The following is a 19658-nucleotide window of genomic DNA, read 5'->3' as shown; positions in this document are numbered from 1 at the left end:
GTAATTGATCAGGGATCTTAAGATTATCACTCACTGAAAATTATTTTTACTATTATCCGGTAAAGAGATGTATATGTTGATACTCATGGTTGTTTTTTCCCCAACAGAAGTCTGCAACCTGGCAGAGAAAGTAAGGCGATCTGACTCCTGCTGCATAAAAAGCCCAGAGGCATTTCTTCAAGTGTGATGGACTGACACTGAGTATGGTTTTGTACAGACAAATTATCAAAAATATTGAAATAAACCAAAAGATTGCTGAGTGTATTCAATGGAGAGTAAGGTATTGTCTAGCATAAGCTTCTGGGTTATCTGATTCCCCAGAGGCCCTATGCCTTTGAGCTATTTTATAATTCTGTAAATTGTAGATTACTGACAGCAGTATACCTAACATTTGTCTATGGACTTGACAATTCCGTCTGGTGGCGAGACAAATGATTTATTTGCTTCCCCTTCACACTACAGCAGAAAAAGCCAGTTTTGCATTCATATGTAAATTCATTTCAGCATTTCTGATTCAACTACATAGGTGTGGTAGTCTGAAATCTCCTTTGAACTGATGGTAACATCTTACTGGTTCTCTCATTAATTAAAGAGTTAAATAAAAATTTTCACATGTGTTCATTTTATATTTGTAGGAGTCTTTCTTGAAAAAAATTTTATTTTGTGTTTATTTTTTCAGAGAGAGAGAGAGAGAGACAGAGTGCAAGTGGGGGGGGGGGGGGCGAGGCAGAGACAGAGGGCGACACAGCATCTGAAGCAGGCTCCAGGCTGTGAGCTGTCAGCACAGAGCTTGATGCAGGGCTCGAACTCATGGAACGGACCATGAGATCATGACCTGAGCTGAAGTCAGATGCCCAACCAACAGAACCACCCAAGCGCCCGTATATTTGTAGGAGTCTTAATTTTACTGTTTTTTTAATCATCCTTTAACAGTTTGTAGAATATAAAATTTTAGACAATGGGCAACGAAGTAGAGAAGCTGATGTTCAAGATCTCTGAATGACTTTCACCAAACCATAATGGAAGCATAGAGATAGCATGTGTGATGTGGCTTTGATTTCTAGCATATCAGAAGTTGTACTATGTTCTACTGATAGATGTCTATCAATAGCAGTAGATAGGTAATAATTCATATTTGAAAGCCGCTCAAGGAAAAAAAAACTGTACTAAACAAGCAAATGCAAATAAATGATTTTGGGATTCCTGGGTTTTCACAGAACTGGAGTACTGCATTTTGGACACTTCTTTCCTATTCCCTTATAAGGGCAGGAAGCGATCGGAATACCAGCTGTGAGTTCTGCCAGCAACCTCTCTTCGCAGGAGAAAAGACAATGCATTCTTTGTGATAAGACTAAGGTTGTGCAACTCCCTTTTTCTGTGACACTTTCAACAATTAACTGTCTCTCTCCAGTGCTCCCACAATACCTCTTTCACATTTCTCTTATAGCACCCATTATGCTACACTGTGATTCTTGGTTTACCTACCCACTCTACTAGACAGTGAGTTCCTTGAGGGGAGGGAATTTTCTCTGTGTGAATTCAGTTGCTGAATGAGATATACGAGGAGTTGTCTGGTTAGTTAAATATTTACCAAAATTAAGATCACAGATCATAGATTGAGTCTACAGTATTATTGGTTTAATGGGTTTCAGCTCCTATCAGATTCAGATACACAGGAGGTGTACAATGGTCAAGCATTCCATGTGACTAAGATTAGGGGAGAACAATAATAAATGATAGCAGTTAGCATAAATCTGTTTTTAAACTGGCCCTCATAGATCTGACTTTGCTAGTCATCATTACTTGAATAGACAAGCTTATAAGATAGAAGTTATTTTTTAAGTATTTTTGAGACATGACCAAATTAGAAGAATTACCTTTGAATTGTATTTATTTTCTCTTCATCATTTCCTTGATCCATTACACAGACCCAATGATCATAGAGATCTGATGAAAAAATACTTCCTGGAATATTTCGCAGAAAATCCTTACACAGGAGGAAAAATAAATATTTTAAATCATTATTCTCATGCTAAATATGTACTGGGGAAATCAGAAAGCAAGCGTTTTGTTGAAAAGTTAAGTCCTCCCTTCTTTGGAATATACAGAGCTCTGTGCCCACTCTACTGTCGTGCACACATAAGAAACACATGCTTTGATTTTTTCTAACAAAAAGCAGAGGCAAATTGGAGTCTGGACTGTAGTGGGAAAGATAAGGACAACCTGTTTGGGCTGAAGTCTCCTTTGCATACATGTTAGCATGTGACAGGGGTCTGGCAAACCATCCCAAGTCCTTTTCTTCCCTCTCAAATCTCCAGTTCCAAGAAATGCACTGACACATTTGTGAGGTTCAAAACGCCATAGTCCGTCATCCTATCGCTCTACACACATGTGCTCCTGTGTGCCAGGTGCTGTTCGAGGTGCTAGGGATAGAGAGGTGAAGAAAACAAAGCCCAGCTCCATCCAGAGGTACTTAAGAGTTTCCCCTGGCACTCCCTTCCCACATTTGGGAAGGAGGGGAGACAGCGTGCTGGACCAGGCCTGGCCGGGCTCTGGGAGCATGGGGCCGCACCCACATGCCTAGGGACACTAAGCACGTCCCTAGTACATCATCCTTTCTGACCTTTGAGACTCCCATCTGCTGAGACTGCTGGCAGGGCTGGGTGTGGTGAAACCAGACTATAATGTGAGTAGGATATGACCAAAGGTATTTGTTGTTTGACTTTTGTTTATAAAAAGCTTAAAAATAAATTAAATTTGGGCCTGGTCCTATATTCATTTCTGTTCCCGGCCAACTCTCTCTGTTGCTTTTGGCATGGCATTAACAGGGCCAAGCTTGCAAAGTCTGATCTCTACCTCAATAAACCTCAGGCAGAGAAAACTCAATTTCATGTCTCAGCACTGCACCCATGGTTGACGAGCCTCCTGCAAGCACCCGCTAACAACACAGAGAAGGTCAAAGTCAGCAACACTTCAATTTTAACTCTGCCTGCAAAACCAAGTCAGTAGCTTCACCCAAGTGCCTACAGAAGGCACACATGTTACTCACGTGCCATGTTTGTTATCACTGATAGGGAGGCTGTGGTATCTAATTGTTACACTTAGGGGATTAGGTGTGCATCTTCCCCAGGATGAGCTCCTCCAGGGCATGGATACACCCTCAACTTCTTCTTGGTGCACCGCAATGCCACACAGTCCCAGACAAAGTAGAGGTCATTACTGAACTGTTGCTAGTTTTCACATGGTCAAATATTGAAAATATTGGCAAAGGAAGGCCAACTAACTGTACTTGAGATTCTAAGATAATTTAAAACACCCCTTTGTAGTGATGTTACCTATTATACATTTTTTAAAAAGTGGCTAACAAGTAGGAAGAGATTGCTTCAAAGTCTTTCTCTGTTCTATTACATCTTCCGTAGAAGTGCACCTGCATAAGTGTAATTCAGATGTGTCATCACAGGACAGTTATCTCCTTTTGGGTAAAGCTACTGAATTTTCATAATTCCAAACTAATTTTAGTTGCTGCACCTACTTTAAAAGTCAGATTTAGAAGAGGCAAATTTTGTTATTTCAAAGTGGGGCAGTGACAATAGCTCTCTTTTTAAATCTCAGTGGAAAACATACCTATGATCTGTCTTGAAGAAAAACATCATTAAATCTTAAACCTACACTTGAAAGATAATAACTTGTAACATCTCAATGAACTCTGCACAGCTGGCATAACAAGTTACGAAATACGACCACCATCACAGCCGGGAAAGGATGTGAGAGCTGGTTCTGAATTACAATCACCAGCTCACAGCCCTCCAATGAGTCTCCTTCCCTCCAAGAGCAGAGCCCAGGTCATCAGCAGAACTCCCAAATTAATTTGAGATGAGATTTCTCTAGGATTAAAAGGGAACTCTTCCTCAAAGGTTCGAAGGATCAAAGTTACAGTGTCTCAAGCAATTTTCTTCCAATTACAGTTTAAAGAGTTAAGCTTGTATTTAAGCAAAACCAGCCTAAGTAAAAAATAAAGGAAAACTTAAGTACCACTTCCAAATAGTCTTCAACACAAGAAACAAAACAAACCAAAAGTTGAAAAACTTTTGGCAAAAAGTATCTCCTTTCCTGCAACCACTTGGAAGAAATGAGAGTAAAACACAGTTACGTGATTATAAAACTTCAATTACTTGGAACCCATTTAACCAGATGTTTCAATCATTTGTCTTTTGCTTATTTTTGTACAAGTGTTATTTCTGCAATTGGAGATACAATTTGACTCCTCTAGAATCATATTTCTTGATAAAAGCCTCAAAAATTTAGCACAAAATTTTAAGTGTGGTGCTGTGAAGGAAGAACAGCATGGTAAGGAAAATTTTCTAAAACGTAGGCTTTAACCTCTTAAGAGATGGAAGAAAGCCAATTACATGATAAGAAAAAGAAAATTCCTTGTGCCTATCTACCCCGCACACACGCCTGGCTAAGCGCACCACACATACGTGTGTTGTATTTCAGGAGTGAAGAGGAGTGACAAACTGTGCAAAGCACATGAGATGACCCTAGCTCCAGCTCTCCAGGTTTTGTGAGTGATGCTTTTTTGCAAAAGCCTACAGCAGGGGCTGAGAGCAGACACGGCTCATGTGCCGGGAAACACGTGACTGTTCCTAAAGTCATGAAGCAAGCAGCTGACCAGGAGGAGGGACATGGAAGGGTCTTCCTCCCCGCCTGGCCTCTGGCTGGGGCCCCGCTGAGTTCCAGTTGGGCTGGGAGACGGGAGCCTGAGGCGGGGCTGCAGAGGCTGTCGCTGCGGCTGAAGCCTCTGCTCCGAGCTGGTTCTGACTCTAGGTGTTCAAAAAATGTGAGGCGTTTTCAAGAATGTGGGGAGGAAAACATTCTAGAAGAGCTCTAACTCAGCTATGGATGTGAGTTAAATAACCATGGGGTGAAGGCTAAGAACCATAACAAATGCCAAATGCAGTAAGGGTTTTATAAAAAACCCAGATGTCGGAGTCTTTCCTACTCCACTTTCACTTTAAAAAGGCACTAGGGGACAGGGGAAGGCTTGGTGATTGTAAAAGTGAATGGGATTTTCAGCGGTCTCGGAGAAATTTTTTGTTTTTGTTGTTCGACAAATGCTTATTATGATAAACTCTGCTTCAAAGTTTAATACAGGTTTCTTTTTGAAAATTTGCCTTTATTAGGAAGGTAATGAGACTGTGAAGAAGTCATCATAATCAGGATGTTTATTTTGGTAAATATGCCACACGTATTTTGGTGATTTTTAATTTTATTATTTTTGGTATGGGGCAGCACAGTGATGGGGGGAGCGGGGTGGAGTGAGAAGACATACAAGCACATCTGACACACCAATTCGCTGGCAGTGGCTTTTGAGGGCCAGTGTTGGCTTTGTGAAGTGTTTTTAACACTTCTTAGATTCTAAATCTATTACGGTTCTTTGCAGCTGGGAAAAATGTTGTCATGGGAGGAACCAGTCATGTTTCTCCAGAGCTATGGCAGGGATAGATGAAGGGAGAACCTTTCCTACCTTTAAGACAGATGCTATCACAAAAATAGATTCACAGTCTAGGTGTACTTCAACTCCAGAATTCAGTTTCTCTTTTAACTCTCTGCAGGATTTCACATTGGCCGACTGTCGGAAGATACCTTTTGTGAGGGGTCCTTTTTGATTAAGAAAGAAAAGCATATCCTATAAGGAAGCAAAGGAAAAAACCAAAATGGCACTTCACACATACAAGCATGGGAACACATACCTGCCCTCTCTGGCTGCCAGCGGTGAGGAAGGCCCAGGGGAAGAGTGGTGAAGGAGGAGCTGCTAGAAGGACTCAATTGTTTGTTTTTTGGTATCTCTAAATCTTTTCCCCCTGTTTTTTCCTTGCTATATGCAGCATCTAAAATATTTTACTTCACTGACATTGTCTTTTCTTCAATGAACCAACAACAACCAGCCGCTTGAAAATCAAATTTCTCTGACTGCTTCACGGTCCCTTGTAAACTTGTCTCTCTCTCCTTACCTCACTACCCTTTGCCCTTTATTCTCTAATTCGGACTCTTTCCCTGAATATGGAAATATCCTTGCCAGACTCATTCTCCACTCACTTGTCTTTCTTCCTTATTCTACTTCCTGTATTTACGTCATTCTTTTAAAATTCAGCTACAAAGAAAAAAAATCACCTCTTCCAGGAAGCTTTCCCCGCTCCACTGCATCATGATCAATGCTTCATTTTGCTTGCTTTCTAGCAGAGAAATTTCCTCTGCTTGCAGTGTAGGAAGGAGGGTGGGTGTTGGGGACAGGCAATCCATGGGACCAGAAACCTGCGTGACCTCTGGTAAACTTGAAGCTTTTATTTTGTTTAATTTGTAAAGCGGGGGCCAGGGTAGTGATACTAACTGCTAACTCTGCTGTGAGGCATAAGCCCATAAAGCGGCTAGAGAAATGTATGGCATGTTACGAGTGCACAATACAGGGTAAGTGCTATGCATCTTGATAGTGGACACTCAACACAGCGTCCCTGCAGTGATCATTTCACAGAGCAAGGAGACAGGACAGACTCAGTGGTTTCATCTGACCCATTCTATTTATGGAAGGCAACTAAATGCCAGAGGATGTATATGTGTAAACACCTGAAGCACAAATATGACACACGCCAGATTTTTAACAAGTACAAAAATGGGTAGTTTCTGTTTCTAGGGTGACTAAAGCAAACTTCCAGAACAACGCAGAGTTCAAGAAAGACCGTGAGAGAAATGTGAGGGTTAACGGGACTCTAGCGTGGACTCTGCCTACAGAGCGAACTGTGTTTAGGTGAGCAGACTTGTGTGGCTTTTTCCTGGAACCAGCAGCCGACACGCTCTCTCCCTATTATGTGTTCCTTATGATTCTGCAAGAGCTTAATCAGACTTTATTCTATGAAGTAATAATATTCTCAACCAAAGCCTTGGGTGTCTACAATTTTTCTACTTAAGAACAGAGTTTCCCTCCCAGAGCTCTCGTTTCCCGTTAGTGTCACAGGCCAAAACTCACCAAGACAGGTTTGGGCAGATTGTCGTTCTCACAGATATTTGGCAGAGAAACTCCAAAGAGCTGCCCCGGCAGAGGGGATGTTGGTGACACAGGCAAGTTATCCAGATGAATGCTAGACCCCCGCCAAAAGGCCCAGTTTATGAGAGACCTTCTCCTTTTAAATGTCTTCTGTCCTGAATCTAAGGAAGAAGTGAGATTATGAGAAAAACTCTTTTATTCACTTAACCTGACTTTTATAGTTTCCAACTCACAGTATGTTCATTACTATGGTTCAAAGAGGAAAAAAAATGCTTACAGGTGTCCTTTGTTACTGATAATTCAATCAAAGAAATTTCACTGTAACATTTTATAAATTAAGGAAAAATCAAACATTTGGGTTATTCTCCATCCCAACTTTGGAACATCACTGGTCTATTTACTTGAGCTTTGACACTAGGCCTTCAAAGACAAAGAAAAGCCTCCCTTATTGAAATATAACAACTTAAAGCAAAAATTGTTTCATATGTACACATATATCATACCATTTTAAAATGAGACCATGCACACAAAGAAGCTGAAGATTAAACCAAACCACAACTAAATGGTGAGAAACAGAAGGGAAGAGGAAGGAAAAGGAGAAGGGAGAAAATGAGAAGGGGAAGAAGGAAGAAGAGGAGGAGGATGGAGAAGAAGGAAAAAAAACAAGAGTTGTCTTTATTCAGATGTTCTTTACACATAAATGATGCTTTATTACTTGATGCCCCTCTCTACAGCTAAAAACAAAGACAGGAAGCTAATGCTGTACATTCCCCCCACTTCTTTCCAACTGCAAAGACTTTTTCTAAGGTATCTTTTTAGTTCCTGACTTTAAAAAGCATATTTAAGGCAGCACAGATGGGTGCAAACTTGCGTGAGACTTGCCCTTGCCAAGGTGAAGTTGATGATCTAATGGGGGAACAAGTCTGGTGGTGGTGGGGGGGAGCAAGTATATTAATAAACAAAATCTCCTAAGGGAAGGACAAAGCACCAAAGGCATTCAGAAGAATGGTAAAGCACATCTACCCATTGAGGGGGAGGGAGTGATCCTGGAGGCATTTGCATTTGATTTGGATTTTGAATGAACAAAATTTCAACAAGAGCACCTGGCATCATGGCTCGCACCCTGTAAGTACTCAATAAATCATTCTCTAGCAGTAACTGAATTGAGAGATTTAGCCGGAAAGGGACAGCGTGAACAAAACAGGCAGAAGAAAGGTCGACAGTGAATCATGACTGTGAGGTCATAGCGCTAAAACATTTTTGATGTCATCTGTATCTAATTTTAACCTGAAAGTTGATGGATTTGCACACGATCCGATACATAAAAAGACAGCTCTCTAACGTTCCTTTGGACCCCTCCACTGCGGTTCCCCAACCCCAGCACATTACACATTGGTAACAATGATAAACTCTAGATGAAATTTTAAAATACGACAGCCTACCTAAAGGCAGGAAACAGTGACCAGAAGACAGCGGGTAAGTAAAAGTGTGACGCTTACAAGAGGGGATGGCACAAGACAGCTTTCCCAGGTTCACAGCTTTTAGCCTGAGGACAGGCTCCAGGGCGGTAGGGTCACTGAAATCTGCGGAAACCTGCACTCTCGCTGGCTGGAAGAGCTACAGAATGGAGATGGGGGGAACCACAGCAGCTGGAGTGTGTGTGTGTTTGGGGAATCCCAGAAAGGAGAAAAATGAAGAGTGGGAGCCCCAGATATCGTGTCTAGGTTCTGCCCTAATCTCTGGCTGGCCCACCAGACACACACGTGTGAGGCAGATTCAAAACGGCTTGTGATGAAGACTCAGAGAACAGAGGTCTGAGGCGGGAGAACCCTCAGGTGGTGCCCACACAACATCGGACGCTATTTTCTCCAGGAAGAGTGCAGGGCGATTAGTCACCCGACTGTGCCGCGGGGCACCACAGCCGAGCAAGCTACCACGGAGGATGGTCAGCTGCTCAACATTGCCTAAGAATGGGACATTTAAAGGGGACTGTCCTTTCAGGGTGGAAAAGGTCGTAAGTGTCAAATAACTAATTTCAAATGTGTTTTCTAGAAGAGTTTTATATTTTTCGGCTATTATGTCCTCAGAAAAACCAACTTAAAACCAAATACCACAAAAGCCAACTGTGGGAAGACAATCATACAAGTGACTTCTTACCAAATGGCCTCAGACCATCATCCACCGTTGTCTTCCTTAGAATACAGTAAGTGCCTCATCAGTGTACAGATATCCAGGTGCGAAGGTCTGTGGCTCTGGAATCAGGAGCCCAGGGAGACTCCTGGTTCAGATATTTATTTGGGCAAGTTACTTAACCTTATGACCTACAACTCAAAGCCTTGTCAAGAGGATTAAATGGATGTTAAAGTACTGCTTTACAAGGGTATGGGCCACAGCAGTTTTGATTAAAACTGCAAAGTCCTCCACCTCCTCCCCAGAAAGAGGACCCCCTCCTCTTTCCATTATCCATTTAGTGAAACACCCTTTGGGAATGTGCAGACAGAAAGGAATACCAGACTCTGCTTAACTAGAGCACTTCCTGCCTTGACATTCCCAACCTTCACCATTTTAAAGAAACAGAAAAGGAAACCAAACCCATCCTTAAACTCAGGAAGGGGCGGGGGGGGGGGGGGGTCCTGTGTTTACCAATGTCAATCTGCAAATGTTTGTTTAATATGTATGTTCATATATGTTGAGTAGTTGTACTCAGTGTACTTTCCTTGCATTTAACCTGTTTTCGTTACTTCTAAAACTCTCAGATTTATTTAACTTTTTAGCTTTCCAACATTTAGGAAAAATGCTTCACCATGAAGTTATATACCCAGCTATCCTATGAGTGTTGACAGAGGATAAAGCAGAAATGGAGTCCTGTACTTCATTATAAATACTTTCAGCTGCGGCCATGCCTTTTGTTATGTACAACATTCAGTTTTAGAGTTCATGTTCACTCTGGGACCGAGAGAAAAACATTTTCATTAAAGTTTATTTTCTTGCAGAGATTTTAATGCATAGCTCTTACTTTCTAAACGTCAAAGGCTGATGAAAAAACATGCGATTGCTATAAAAAATATAAGGGAGATGTAATTGTAGAGCAAACTAAATTTGAATAGATTGAGCTTTACTGAACAATCCCAGCAATGTCCAAGCTATTGTTTCTTCATGCTTAAATTAGGGATCTGAATGTTAAAAATTACAATTCTTAAAAGTCTGTGCTTATAAATTATTACAGAAAAATAATTTAAAAGATCCCTTAGTTAGAAATCTAGCAAGATGGAAATATAGGAAGGTCCTAAACTCACCTCCTCCCACAGGGACACGAGTCTACAGCTAGATATGGAACAACTTCCTCTAAAGAAAGCTAAAAACGGCTGGAGAAACGCCTTCATACTGGGAAAAAGAGGGAAACCACATCAAAGTGGGTAGGAAAGGCTGAGGTACAACCTTGTCATAAACTCTACCACTGACATGGTGATCCACAGTTGGGAGGAAATTCAAAATCTGGAGCTTCTCCCTGAGGAGTGCAGCGTTCATACCCCACACACGAGGCATCCCAGCTTTCAAGACTGGCACCTGAGAGAGGAGTCCCCAAAATGTGTGGTTTTGAAGACCACTAAGGCTTACACTCACAATACCCACAGGGCGGTAACCAACTGAGGAATGGCTTTTGAAATGTCCACCTGCAGATTCACTGGCCCCACTGCCCAGTGCAGAAGCGGCTCTTTGTAAAGCACCCATACTTTATCTGTAAGGGACTCATTTCCTAATTTTAGAACACTGGTCTGAGGGTTAGGGACCCACCGGGACACTCTATAGGGATGGAGGCTTCCTGCTCTTCCTCTGCCTTGCTAAAGCTAACAGGTACCATGTATATACATTTTTCATACACACACACACACACACACACACACACACACACAGTTCCCTTTATAGCAGGTGCCATCTTTATGATCCTTATGTTCCAGCGGGTGGGCATCATCTTCCACGCTCTCCCTCTGCCTAACTAAAGCTGGCAGGTGCCATTTTTTCCCCCTTCCTTTTTCTTTTTCTTTCCCTTTGCCTTTTCCTTCCTTCCTTCCTTCCTTCCTTCCTTCCTTCCTTCCTTCCTTCCTTCCTTCCTTCCTCCCTCCCTCCCTCCCTTTTTTTTCCTTTTCCTTTTTTTCCACTTTTTTGGGCAGGTGCTGTTTTTACACTCCCCGTCTGCCTTGCTCCAGCCAGTGGATGCCATTTTCATGCTCTTCCTCTCCTGGAGATACACATGTCTGGTGACCAGTTTTGACAGGTTTTTGTGGCTTTCACCCAGGGGATGCCCAATGACTGCCTGGTACTGGAGGCCACGGTGACTTGCATTCCTATGTCTCATGAAACTGTAAGAATCAAAGATGGTTCCTGGTAGACTATTACACCCAGAGCACTGAAGACAGCAGACTGAAACACACCCCCATCATTTCTGTGAACGAGGCCTACTTGCCAGTCCTGAAGATTCAGCTTTAGGGACAAGCTTCCGATTTGGCACACATCTAGAGGCCATGAAGGTATTCTCAGGGAACACAGGATGGTGGATACATTTTTGCACTTCCCCTCTGCCTCTTTATAGATCACCGGTATCTCCCAGAAAGCTTATACTTTTATCTGGAACCCTGACTTTTGCTACTGTTGCCCAGGGGACACCTTCAGATGGCCTGGCTTTAGGGACCAGCAGGTTGTATGCTTGTGGTCCCAAAGGACCACATATATTTGCATTCTTTAAAAGCTGCTGCCTGGAGGTATGGCTTCCAATCAGCTTAAATATAGGTGCTGAGTGAGATCCTCCCCCTTTGGAACACTGACTGGTCTTGGCACACCCTCAACTACTGGGAGCTATTGACAGTAAGACAGGCTGCTTGGACAATCACAAAGGTTTCAGAGACAACCAAGAGCCAGGGCAGGGGTGAATGTTAAGGTTCATCTCCTACACAAGGCTGACACTTAAAGACTGGGAGAAGTAGCTGTATAGAATTTAATCTATAGAAACCTGTACAGAGAGTTAAGCAAAATGAAGAAACACAGGAAGATATTACAAACAGAAGAAAAAAACCTCAAAAAAAAATTAATGAAGTGAAGGTAAGTAATGATAAAGAATTCAAAGTAATGACCATTTAGATTCTCACTGAACTCAGAAGAAGAATGGATACACACAGAACTTCAACAAAGAGACAGAAAATACAGGAAAGTTCTAAGCAGAAGTCACAGAGCTGAAGAGTACCATAACTGAACTAAAAAAACACAGTAGTGGAGCCTAGGTGGCTCAGTCAGTTAAGCGTCCGATTCTTGGTTTTGGCTCAGGTCATGATCTAATGGTAGATGAGTTCAAGCCCTGTGTCAGGCTCCATACTGCTGGTGTGAAGCCTGCTTGGGATTCTCTCTCTCCCTCTGAGCCCCTCCCCTGCTCTCTCTCAAAATAAACAAACTTAAAACAAAACAAAACAAAACAAAAGACAATAGAAGGGTTCAACAACAGACCAGAGGAAGTAGAAGAAAGGATCAGTGAACGTGAAGACCAGGCAGAGGTGCTCACCTGATCTAAGCAGCAAAAAGAAAAAGGAATGAAAAAAAAAAAAAAAGACTAAAGATGGTAAAGGGACTTGTGGGACAATATCAAGCAAACTAATATTTGCATTTTAGGATTCCTAAAAGGAGAGGAAATAGAGAAAGGGTCAGAAAACTTATTTGAAGAAATAATGGCTAAAAACTTCCCTAAGCTGTGAAAAGAAAAAGACATCCACACCCTGGAATCCTAGAGCGTTCCAAATATGATGAATCCAAAGAGACCCACACAAAAACACATAATAATTAAAATGCCAAAATTTAAAGACCAGGAGGGAATCTTAAAAGCATCAGGAGAAAAATCACTTGTTATGTACAAGAGAACCCCCATAAGACTATTAGATTTTTCAGCAGAAACTCTGCAGGCTAGAGGGAGTAGCATGATATATTCAAAGTGCTGAAAGAAAAAAATTTCCAAGGAAGAATATACTACACAGGAAACTTATCATTCAGAATTAAAGAAGAGATAGTCTTCCAGAAAAGTAAGAGCTAAAGGAGTTCATCACTACTAAATCAGCCTTACAAGAAAGTTAAAGGGACATTTTCAAGCTGAAAACATATAAAAATATAACACATATAAAAATATAACTCCCAATGGTAAAGGTAAATAAACATATAAGATAGTGGATTGATCACTTATAAAGCTAACATGAAGGTTAAAAGACAAGAGTAGTAAAAATAACAAACTATAATAATTAGTTACGGGTTACACAAGATAAAAAGATGTAAAATGTGACATCAAAAACATAAAACACAGCAGGGTAGAGTAAAAATGCAGAGCTTTAGAAACTTGAGTTACTATCAACTTAAACTAGAATGTTATAAATCTGTTGTATGTAAGTCTCATGGTAACCACCAAGCAAAAATCTACAGTAGATACACAAAAGACATTGAGAAAGGAACTAAGGCATCACTAAAGAACACCATCAAACCAAAAGGAAGAGAGGCTGAAAAGAAGAAAGGAAAAGAGGAACTACAAAACAGCCAGAAAACAAATAACAAAATGGCAATAAGCACATACCTATGAATAACGACTTTAAATGTAAACGTACTAAAAGCTCCAATTAAAAGACACAGAGTGGCTGAATGGATTAAAAAAACAAACATAAGAGTCATCTATATGCTACTTACAAGAGACTTGCTTCAGACTTAAGGACATATACAGACTGAAAATGAAGTGATAGAAAAAGATATTCCCTGCAAATGTAAACCAAAAGAAAGCTGGAGAAGCTATACTTATATCACAATGGACAAGACTTTAAAAACAAAGTCTATAAATAAGAAACAAAGAAAGTCATTATATAATGATAAAGAGGTCAATCCACAGAGGAAATAACATTGTAAATATTTGTGTGCTCCTAAAAGAGGAGCACATAAATATATAAAGCAAATGTGAACAGACCTAGTGGAATTAAAGAGATGGCAATATAATAATCGTAGGGGACCTGGATACCCCACTTACATCAATGGATAGACCATCCAGACCAAAAATCAATAAAGAAATACTAGCCTTAAACGACATGGTAGACCAGATGGACTTCACATACATACATGCAGAGCACTCCATCCAAATAGAACAGAATACACATTCTTCTCAAGTGAAAATGGAAAAACTCTCCAGGAGAGATCATATATTAGGCCACAAAAGTGGTCTTAACAAATTTAAGAAGCTGAAGTCACATTCAAGCATGTTTTCTGACCACAACGGTATGAAACTAGAAATCAGTTACAAAAAGAAAACTGGAAAATTCAAATGCATGAAGATTAAACAAACTGAAAATTACTGAAAAACATGGGTCAAAAAAAAAAAAAACAAAAAAAAACACATACCAAAACTTACGGGATGCAGCAAAAGCAGTTCTAAGAGGGAAATTAGTAGAAATAAATGCCTATGCCAAGAAACAGGAAAATCTAAAATAAACCACCTAACCTTACACCTCAAGGAACTAGAAAAAGGAGAACAACCAAAGCCCAAAGTTATCAGAAGAAAGGCAATAACAAAGATCAGAGGAGCAATAAATGAAACAAAGACTAAAATGACAAGAGAAAAATCATTGAAACCAGGAGCTGCTTCTTTGAAAAGATAAAGAAAATTGACAAATCTTAAGCTAGCTCACCAAGAAAAAGAGAAGGCTCAAATAAATAAAATCGGAAATGAAATAGGAGGCTTACAGCTGATATTACAAAAATACAAATGATCATGAGAGACTACTGTGAACAATTACATACCAACAAATTGGAAAACCTAGGAGAAATGTATAAAATCCTAGAAACATACAACCTTACAAGCCTGAATAATGGAAGAAACAGAAAATCTAAACAGACCAGGGGAGCCTGGGTGGCTCAGTCAGTTGAGCATCCGACTCTTGATTTTGGCTCAGGTCATGATTTCACAGTTGTGGGATAGGACCCTGTATTGGGCTCTGCACTGGGCATGGAGCCTACTTGGGATTCTATCTCCCCTTCTACCCCTTCCACACTCTCACATGCTCTCTCCCCCTCTCTCAAATAAAAATAAAAATAAAATCCATTAAGAAAAAAAATAAAATCTAAACAGACAGTTACTGGTAAGGTGATAGTATCAGTAATTAAAATCCTCCCCACAAACAAAAGTCCAGGACCAAACTGCTTAACTAGTGAATTCTACCAAGTATGAAAAGAGGAATACAAATCCCTCTCAAACTCTTTCACAAAATAGAAGAGGAAGGACACTGTCAAACTCATTTTGTAAGGCCAGCACTACTCTGATATCAAAATCAGACAAAGACACAAGAAAATAAAATTGCAGGCCAATATCCTTAAAGAACATGATGCAAAAATTCTCAAGAATATCATTAGCAAACCAAAGTCAACAATACATTAGAAGGATCATACACCATTATTGACTTATTCCAGGGATGCAAGGATGGTTCAACATTGGCAAATCAATCAATGTGGTACACCACATCACCAAAAGGAAGAGTTAAAGTCATATCATCATTTCAGTAGATGCGGAAAACGCACTTGACAAAATTCCACATTTGAGGGAGCAAACTATGTTCCATGGGCCAAATCTGGCCTTACATCTCTTTCTGGACAGCTTTCAAGGTCTTTACATTTTTGAAAGTTGAAAAAAATCAAAAGAACAACAACATTCAGTGAAACCTAAAAATTATATGAAATTCTTGCTGGAACACAGCTACATTCATTCATTTATGTACTGTCCATGGCTGCTTTGACGTCATGCTCAATGGCAGCCTAGTAGTTGTGACAAAGGCCATCAGTGGGGCTGTCACTGATGCTTTGCACTGCTGCTCAACACAACGAACTGCAATGACACATTTACATGTGGATAATATTTTGAGTGCCTTGGGTATCATGATACTGTAAAATTTTAATTTTTTATTACCTGTCATGTCTAGTGTTGAGCTTTTAAGGCACAGAGCAGTATGGATGACTGCGTTATTGCAATAAATCATGCAAGGATATAACAGCTGTGGTAAAAGAATATACTATATGTTGACATAATCACACTAGAAACTCAGCACAATATTCCCAACTCAGAAGAAAGTGATGAGTAGAAAAATGTGGAATATTTAAATGAAATATCTCAGCATTGCAGAATTTCTTCACAAAAATAAAAAAAAACAAAAATGAGGCTCCAAAAAATGTCCGTTTCTGAGCGGCTCATTGATGCAGGTAAGGCCATTTACCAGAGGTCAGCTGCTTAAATTTTGTATGCTTGCAGCTGACAAAGAGATGTGTACACAGAAACTACACTTGAGGATATTAGCCTTTTTGGTGAGAACAGCTGCTTGAATAGTTGAGAACATTCGGAGTAACATTAATAGGAAACTAAAAAGCAAGGCAAATTATTTTGAGCGACTTTCCTTGGTTCTTGATTAGTTGGCAGATGTTACCAATACTGTTCAGCTGTTTATTTGAGAAGTCAGTGCCTCGTTTGAAGTGACTGAGGCGTCAGCCTTGAACAGTCTGCAAGGAACAACTACAGGTAAGAATGCTGTCATAGAATTTGAAAAGTTAATAATAATTCAGTACAACCCCAAGTGGAATCTTCAGATTCCAGAAAAAAGATGTAATTTGACAAATTTGCAAAGCTTGTGAAAATGTAAAGTGTTTAGTATCCAGCGGTATTCAGCGTATAATTCATCAGCAGTACCGCACGGGAAGTATTTGCATCCATCATGGATTACTGGACCGGCAGAGTCAACAGTAAACTTCATTCGCTCTCCTGGACTTACCCATTGCCATTTCTGTGAATTTCTGTCAGAAACAGAAGCTGACTGGCCTGACCTGTGCTATCACATAGCAGCTCAATGGCTCACCAGGGGTAAAGTTTTATAGTGAGATTTGAGCTCACGGCTGAGATTGAAATTTTTATGAAAGGGAAGATTTTTTCTAGTAGTGACTGGCTTTGGAAATTAGTTTTTGCTGCAAATTGGATGATGTTTCTTAATGAATTACAAGGCAAAAACGTGTTTAGACATAAAACTTCTGAAAGTGTCATTCTGAAAACAACTGACACTTCATCACGAGTAACGTCAAGCTGTTTCTCCCCTTCTTGTGCTATCAGAAGTTAAAGAAGCAAGATCTCCATTCTCACACACATTGGTAACAGATATATTTTCTGAGCTCCAACTACAGTTGCAGTGCTATTTTACCAACCTCAATGCAAGTGCAAAGGAAATTTCCAGATTCCCAAGATCCTTTAACTGTGCCATTGAGAAGCTTCTGCCCCATCTTCAATTGGAAGTGATTCATCTACAGTGACATGCTCAAAGACAAATATCAAAATTCTACAAATGCCTTCGAAGAGGGGAATATATGCAACTAAAATTATATGCTAGTAGAATGAAAGTAGTACTTGGAACTACCTATGTGAAAAGATATTTTCAAAGACGATAAAATATATAAAATCTCATTACAGATCAGAACATTTTGCATTCAATTATGATGACCTTGGTGCTCCAATTATGCAAAAGGTTATTCCTCCAAAAGAATTCAATTCTTCTCATTACTAGACCTGTATTACATGAAATTGTACTCAATTATTACTATATATTAATTATCGTCAATAATAATGGGTGGCGATTTGTTTTCTCTCTTGTCACATGAGTAGCTACATAATTTCCTCAATTTTGTTTGTTGACCTGCAAAGTTTACTATCTGGCCCTTTACGGAAAAAATCTGCTGAACCCTGATTTAAATTGGTGGTTTCCAAAGCAGCTGTAGCTCTAAATCTTATGTGTTAAAAAATACAGAACTGGTACAACCGTAACTCTGTAACTTTTTAGTTGCACAGGTGATTCTGATGCCCAGCTTTGTTGGCACCATTGGTCTATAATTACTCCATCTCTGATCCTCTTATAGCTGTAACCACAATTATCCTTACTTCCAATTAGGAGAAACAGAGGATTAATAAGCACAGAGTGCCTACAATTTAATTAAGCAAGTCGCTGGCAAAACTGGGTAAAACCCTTAGGATTTTTGACTCCTGATTATTGGTCAAACTAATTAATGAAAGTGACAAGGGACACAGAGAAATAATTTTGAAAAACCTGAGTATTAAGGTAGAAGAGCGAAATATTCTTCTCAGCTTATAGAGGCGACATTCCTTTTGCATCTTTAAAGACCAACAAATATTTATTGAGCACTTACTTGTAGGTATGTCAAGTACTGTTCCAGGTGCTGAGAATAACAAAACAGACCACAATACCTGCCTTCACGGAGCTCACATTTTAGTGGATGGAAAACTATGACGTCTCTATGATACCCCTTCAAAATGGCCCAAAGGTGTGAGGAAACAGCCTTGGAGTCCCCAAAGCTCAATTTACCATCCTAGGAGGGAAGGTGGCCGGTGCACACGCAAGGTTAGGCTTTTACAGCTGTGCTGGCAAGATGGCGCAGCCCCCGATGGAGGGCTTCAGTGGAGTATAAAGTCTGAGGTTGGTCACCACCACAGAGGGACAGGGGGCACGTGCCTGTGTGGGGGAATGCACACAGAAGAGTCGCCGTGTTCACCCGATCCCCCAGCTGGTTCAAAGGGACAAATGTGTCTACAGAAATTCGGCACCAACTTTCTGCTCACCCACTCACACTTTCTGTATGATGCATTTTCTTCTATTTCCCATACAACCTAGCTTTCAGACTGAGGGCTTAAAGCTCAAACATGGTTTCGGGTAAGTAACGGGCCTCATGTGTTCAACATCACTTTTATCATTCTAAAGTATTATGGGGTGAGTGAAAGAGATGGCTACGTTGACAGGGAATGCAGATTAGATTAGCAGACTAGGGAGAGATTCCCATGCAGATGACCTTAGTCTTCACATACTTATCTACAGCAAGATCCACAGTCTCCGGAGCCCCGTCACTGACGGACTCCCTCTTATCATGTGACCAGTTAGGGGCACCACACAGGGCGATGTGTTACAGTACAAAGAAGGCAGTGAGGACCTGAGCCACTGCCCGGTGCCTCTGACGCTGCAGCGAGCAGAAGGTTAAAGGGGAAAAGCACAGTGAAGACAGAAGGAACAGCCTGTTCTGCTAACTGCTGAGTACACGCCTACTGCTGATTTATAAAATTATCTTCTAAAACTCCATCTTTCCCTTCAAAACACTTAGCAAATTCAAAAGAAAAAAAAATACCTCATCTGGCTGGAAGTTTGGATCTCTGCCTTTGTACTGACTTTTTTTCAAGAATAAAAACTTTTGCTCAAAACAGGCTCCACGAAGGAGGAGAAGCAACTCACCGCTCAGCTGCTGGGCTGTGGCCAGGCGGCTGGGCTTCAGGATGAACTGGCACTGCAGCTCTCGGGGCAGCTGCTCCATGAGGAAGGACTCCTGGAGGCCGGACGGCGTGCTGCTGTCCTTCGATCCCTGTGTCAGGAGCACAGTGTCCCGAAGATGGCTCATTTTAATTCCATAGGGATATTCATGCCCTACACAGAGAAAAATCTCAATGTAGACTTCAGGCTGACGGGCACCGGGGACATGTGTGCCACATACTACAACACACTGCAGTTTGCTCCTGGGACTT

At 40.7% G+C, this 19658-nt stretch overlaps 1 protein-coding gene across 5 annotated transcripts in view; it reads right to left on the bottom strand.

Annotated features, from left to right (window-relative positions):
* The window catches only part of ARHGAP20 (Rho GTPase activating protein 20), a 128954-nt gene that overhangs the window by 7157 nt on the left and 102139 nt on the right, over positions 1-19658 (bottom strand). For all 5 annotated transcript variants that reach the window (XM_086679165.1, XM_086679162.1, XM_086679163.1 and 2 more), the window contains 4 exons: positions 19372-19560; positions 7025-7203; positions 5528-5689; positions 1878-1987 (listed from right to left, as the gene is read on the bottom strand). In XM_086679165.1, the coding sequence (XP_086535291.1) occupies positions 1878-1987; positions 5528-5689; positions 7025-7203; positions 19372-19560 (640 nt within the window). The remainder of the gene's footprint in view (positions 1-1877; positions 1988-5527; positions 5690-7024; positions 7204-19371; positions 19561-19658) is intronic.

This window comes from Puma concolor, chromosome D1 (genome assembly GCF_028749965.1).
Source record: "Puma concolor isolate L17-30 chromosome D1, mPumCon1.1.hap2, whole genome shotgun sequence".
Classification (NCBI taxonomy): Eukaryota; Metazoa; Chordata; class Mammalia; order Carnivora; family Felidae; genus Puma; species Puma concolor.
Note: the sequence above shows the minus strand (reverse complement) of the source record. Positions and strands in the feature narration are given on the sequence as shown.